Source organism: Columba livia, chromosome 5 (assembly GCF_036013475.1).
Source record: "Columba livia isolate bColLiv1 breed racing homer chromosome 5, bColLiv1.pat.W.v2, whole genome shotgun sequence".
Taxonomy (NCBI): Eukaryota; Metazoa; Chordata; class Aves; order Columbiformes; family Columbidae; genus Columba; species Columba livia.
The window spans coordinates 24,285,364-24,291,363 of NC_088606.1; the positions used below are offsets into that span (position 1 = coordinate 24,285,364).

General features: G+C 43.8%; 1 protein-coding gene across 4 annotated transcripts in view; it reads left to right on the forward strand.

The window, feature by feature from the left end:
- Positions 1-5,789, forward strand: part of POMT2 (protein O-mannosyltransferase 2) — a 30,188-nt gene extending 24,399 nt beyond the window's left edge. For 3 of the 4 annotated variants that reach the window (XM_065063798.1, XM_065063799.1, XM_065063801.1), the window contains exon 21: positions 453-5,789. In XM_065063798.1, the coding sequence (XP_064919870.1) occupies positions 453-558 (106 nt within the window). In that variant the 3' untranslated portion in view covers positions 559-5,789. The remainder of the gene's footprint in view (positions 1-452) is intronic. The other variant, XR_010472848.1, reaches the window with a different exon arrangement.
- Positions 5,790-6,000: the final 211 nt, after the last annotated feature.

Sequence of the window (6,000 nt, forward strand, 5' to 3'; positions counted from 1 at the left end):
ATCAAGCACAATCCTAAACCATCGAATTTTATTAGACTCAGCATCTGTGTCCCAGTAATGCATTATAAAATATCTTTCCATTGCAGGGAATCTTTCTTTTATCCCAGCACTCTTGTGAACACTATTCTTCTCCAAACCCACAGTTCAGTGGTTTCTGATTCTGGTCCCTGCACTAGATGGTGCCAGATCCCTCAAATGCAGGCAAATTTTTAATTGCTGCAGGTTTTATCAGCTGGCTTTTCTCCAAAGCTGCTGCTCTCTAAGAGCATATACGACCTGTGCTAAAGCTGTCTACTATACTGTCTTCAGCAGGGATTAGAAGGTCCCCAGCAGAGCTTAGAGCAGCCCAAAAACAAAGGTCCCATAGAACATCTGTATGGACTAATCTGCTGCATTGTTCTTGAGACAGAAAATCGTACAGTCCCTGATGGGCATTTGTGTTCTTTCCACAGCTTCTACCTCTTCCATCCTCTGTCCTACGGGATGATAGGACCCATGGCCTCCGATCCTAGCAGCCCCATGGCAGGGCTCCGGTGGATGGACTCCTGGGAGTTCTAGAGCAAGCAAAGGGAGCCTGGGAACAGCAGATGAGAAGCATGAGATCTGCTGCATTTCAGGCTGATTCTGGTGCTTTGGAGACGAGTGACAGTAAAATGCCCTCTCTGGAGAACTCTGTGTATAGTAGCCCTGTTGCTTTGACATTTGTTTGCACTGCCTGCATTGGAAGATGCAGAGGATGACTGACAATGAGAAGGTTCTCTTAAAAAGGCTTATGTCCTGAATCCTTAGGTTATATTCCTGGACATCTGACTTCTTAAACCTCATTTCTTTTGAGCAATATATATCAGTCAAACAGCAGTGGCATTCCAGCAGTCAGACCCAGTACAAGTTGGAGGCTGTGTGTAGCTGCGTGTTCCTGTGTGTGTGTGTTTTCCTTCTTGTAATCTAAGCAGTTTGAGAGCCACACAGTCTCTGAGACATTACAAGTTTTATCATGATTAACAACCTCTCTTATGATGAGGTTTTTGAAAACTTCACATAAGTATCTGGGGACCTCCATTTTACCCTGCCCTGGCTGTCTGTTGTTTATTTTGTTCTGATCCTTGAAATATTGTGAGCCACTGTGCCTTGCCTGTCGCACAGGCCCTCTGCAGACAGAGGAGATGGAGATTGTTATCCCTCTGTACTGCCTTGCTTTCTGATCACTTTTAATCACTTGTAACAATCACCTAGCCAGCCTGTGCGCAGAGCGAGACTGTTCCAGCTCAGCACTTTGTAGCTTCTATGCAGTTTCTGTCTGAAACTGCTAAGGAAATTACAGTGGAAATAGCAGGTGATTTATTTTCTCCCCCAGCATGCTGTGAAGACCAGCTTCTTGGACGTGTACTAGAGACTGAAATAATAGCTAGGAAATTTTGCAGACAGCTGTCATTGGTATTTTGATCCCAGCTATTCCAGTGCTAGTACCCCTGCTTTTAGGGGGAACACTTCATCTTGATGAATGTGGCATCTGCACACTGGTTGCTGGTGCCATGGTATCTGCACACTGCCTTGCAATATTGAGCAAGTTCCCTCTCATAGATGGCTGACCATCAAATTATTGTATTGAAGGAAATGTGAGGCCGGGCAAAAATTCTTTGTCTGGGAAGTGTCAAGGGCCACTGGCTGTTGAATCCACCCCTTCAAAGAAAGCAGAATTCTGTTTATCAGGTGCCTTTCTTGTGTGTTAGGTCTATTTTTATAAATGTTCTTTTTATTCCAATTTCAGTTTCTTGTCACAGTTCAAGGTTGGCACCTCGTAGCATCCAGTGTGACTGACACTTAGACCCCAGCTGTGTTCCTGTCTCAAGAAATAATATTTGTGCAACACTTTTGCATATATTTCAAGGAACTCAAGCATTTCATTTCAGAATTCTTGCTCTGCTTCTCAGCCATGCATCAAAATTACAGGAAGAGCAGCAGGTGAGTGTGTCTGTCTTGAAACATGAAATGTGCATTCATTTATCTTACCAGTCCTTGAATTCTAATGTATTTTGTACAGCACAGAAGGGCTGCATTAGCATAGCTGTTCTGTGGGACACACTGAGACTCCAGTCAGACTTGCTTTCATTCCCCCGTAACAGAGATCCACAGCCTTGCTCAGTAAGGAAGCTGCTTGCTAGTGTGAGGCTTTGGCTTGGTATGTCACATCTCTCTCCAGAAGCTGCCTCCTGTAGATGGTAACTCAGATGGTATGGACCTATGCTTTTGATTCTAAAGGTTTTGAGTTAATCACCTGCTGGTAGTACAATGGTGGGAAGTCATGGCACTAACTAGCTACTGGCTTTGATGATTTTTTCCCACTTGCTATTGCAGGAAGCACCCCCACCTGCATGAGCCAGCGTTCACAGAGGTGATACACAGGTAAGAAGGATGAGTGAGAAGGCTGCAAACTTCTTCAGATCCTGCTTGATCTGACAGTAGCTGCGATCTCTTGGCAACATGGCAGACAGCGCAGTGCTGCCTTTGTAGCAATGTGATTGAGTATCTTCTACTCTTGGTGAGATTATCAGCTTAGCGTCTTGCTCTCCTGAATATGAGCATTCCCTAAGGTGGTCCCATTGCCATGGGGAGGAATTAGCAGAAGAGCAGATAAAAGACATGATTTAAAGTGCAGTTTTCCCCAGCACATGCTATCACACACTTGCCCTTAACACTAACAACAAAAACAATAACCTAAGAAACTTGTGTGTGCTTTGGAATGACACTTTCTAACACTCTTTATTCATCAACTTAAATCTGTAGGAAAGCAAAAATCAACTCAGTAACCTTGGATACTTCAGTTATTATGAAAGGCTCAGCTTTATAGGAGCTGCCTGAAGAAAATGAACCAGTGTGTTCCTTGGCCAGGGTCCCTCTGTCCTTTATTGCTAATAATCTTTTGAGTGAGGATTGGTAGCTGAGTTTGGGGATTGGCCAGCTGAAAGTGGCAAATGTCATGCTCTCATCCCACCTTCTTATGGACAAGCCCAGTTTCTGTTTCAATACAGACAGAAGTTTATTTTTCTTTAGGACTGCCTTTTCAGAAATCCTCTGAGAGCACTTGATTGGCATTGGGACTAATCTGTTTCTTGGGCCTTGGATGTTGTGAAGGGGATGGAGACATACAGTGAAAAAAAAACCAGCAATTCCACAAGAGGGAGCAACTTCCAGCAGAATATTTTCCTTTTTTTTTTTTTTAATTTTTAAAGTGATTTTTATTCTGAAGTTTAAAGTATTAAAAGGTCTACATTTGAAGACTAGAGGGCAGACATTTCATCTGCACTGTCTGGAACCTAAGGGTTGGGTTTTCAAGTAAGTGTAAATTGATGTTCCCCTGTCTTCTTGTAGTAAAAAAACACTGAAAAATTATTTTAGTTAGAATTTGACCTTCAGTGTTTGCTTCTCAAAACAAAACCTGTTGGGATGTAGCTGGAAGATAACAGTAACCAATATTCTGTGAGGTCAATAAAATATAATAATTAAGAATCCCATACTGACTTTGACTTAAAATGTCTGAGTGGTGCAGATGTGAGGCAATGGGTGCATGGCACTTTTTGCTTTTGGAGTGGGGTTTGGGCTGCTTCAGTCAGTTTTCCTAGTTGTGCTTGTGGAATGAGTTCAGGTTTATTTTGAGGATTGCTTATTAGTCCTCTTCCCCAGTCATGTGGAAAATAGCTCACGGTGCTTTCTCTTAGGCCAGAAGATGCTGTTCTCTGGAGCAGCTGCTGTCTTTGAACTTGGCTTGACAGGGCTTCTTTAATCACTGGCAAATTATTTCATCAACCTGTATCTGTGGATTCAAATCACAAAAAGCTGCAGGCTGCCAGATACTCTGTTTCAAATTCTGTTTTATGTGTAAACTCTATTCTCACCTCTTCAGTCTTTTGATAGATAGAAGGCCTCTAGGCTCATCTAGCTTCATCCTAGGCAGTCCTTCCATCTTAAAAGGTTTCAGTATCAGTCACTTCAGGCCACCTCATGCCTATTCCAGCAGCAGGGATTGGCCTGTTTCTAGGAACCAGACTGCTCGTGCTATGAGACACAGCTGTGACTGTGAGGAGGATTTGAATGGAGGTTCCTGTGCCAGGGTTGCTTTTGGTGCAGGTGGATGACTTCGTGTCACGCACCGCTTACCAGTGTTATTCACAGCTCTGTAGGTGGGAGAGCCACCACCATTCTCTTGTCTGCAGGGAGTTTTCTTTTTGTGTCTTGATTGGAAGGGCTTGTTGATGCACCGGTAGGATCTTCCTTTTTATATCCCACTCCATCCTTCTGCTTCTTCAGGTGTGCCAAAAGTACAGGACACATCTTTGCTTCTCTTCCAGTTTTTAGGCTGTACATCCATTTCTTCCAGGTGCCTGAACAAGAAGGTAGGATGGGACACCTCATAGTATCCCAAGTGAATGAATACCTGTCACATGCACTGAGAGCAAAACCAGAACCTTGTTATAGAAAGGTAAACAAATGTGTTATTTTACAGTTTCACAGTATCACAGTATGTTTGGGATTGGAAGGGACCTCAAAAGATCATCTAGTCCAATCCCCCTGCTGGAGCAGGAACGCCTAGGTGAGGTCGCACAGGAACATATCCAGGTGGGTTTTGAATGTCTCCAGAGAAGGAGACTCCACAACCCCCCTGGGCAGCCTGTTCCAGTGCTCTGTCACCCTCACTGAGAAGAAGTTTTTTCTCAAATTTAAGTGGAACCTCCTGTGTTCCAGCTTGATCCCATTACCCCTTGTCCTATCGTTTGCCACCGAGAAGAGCCTGGCTCCATCCTCATGGCTTCTTCCTGTATCTCTGAGAATCTTTTTCAAAGTACTTGAGAGTGAACCATTTATCAATGTAGAAACACAGGCATTTACCTGAAATTCTCCATTGCCATGCTTAGCAGCTTCCCTTCCAGAGGCCGTGCCTGTGTGACTGACCCTCTGGGTTGGCACTCTGTGCATGAGGACCATTATAACACTCTTTCCTCCTCTCAGGGTCCTACTGGCAATGTGAAAATTTCTTTAGCGGTGCCCTGTGTCTCCACCAGCACTTACCTCCAAGATAGGTGAGGGTTTGGGGTTTTTTTCCCCCTTTTCTTCAAGTGACTTCACACACTGGCAAGTGTGTGTCACGAAATCAAAAATGTGTGGACTGTTAGAATGTCATAAGGCTCCTTCCTGCTGGGAAAGGAAGGCTGAAGATAAGAACACCACCTCCATAGCACACTTGCTCTCTTCAGGGGGCTGTGGGCTGCAAGCAGTCAGGACTGAGAATTGTCTCTGTCTTCTTTGAAGTATCAAGACCCTGGTTGCATGGTTGGTTGTGGGTTGCTTTACTTTTTAAACTCCCTTATGTCAAGAGCTATTTTTGTCATGAGTAATTTCTGAGGTAGAGGACATGGTAGCACACAGACCACTCCTACTGAATTTGTAATTGGTCCTAAAACTTTGCCAAGTGAGTTTATTGTATATAACAAGAGCTGCTGTTTAGAACCATCCTTGGAGAACTTGCCCCTGACTGAGCAAGAGTTTGGAGCAACAGTGAGTGGGGTTCTTTTGTAATTCTGTCCTGTTTTCTGAACCTTTCTTACTAGTGCTGTGTGTGCGTGTGGATCTGCCCATGAACTGAATGTGTTCTAGTGGAGGTGTAAGTACTGCACCACACAGTGTGGATGGGAGAATGTTCCCTTGAGCTATAAATGTATTTTGTACAGGAGATCATGGAAAATGAAGTAGAATCTGGAATTTAATTTTGTAATAAAGATCTCTTATTGCAAGGATTCTCTTCGTGTCACACTTGATGGGTAGCAACAGGAACTTTAAACAGACCCGCTGGAGAGTTTGACAGTGGTGATTTACATCAGCTTTTAGCACACAAATATTGCTGGACTGCAGTTCTAGGAGGTTAGGTTGTGCTGCAGTCTCAATGTGCTGATAAGCACAGCAGGAAGTGAAACTGGTACAGTTGCATGAGAATAAAGTACTGTCTAT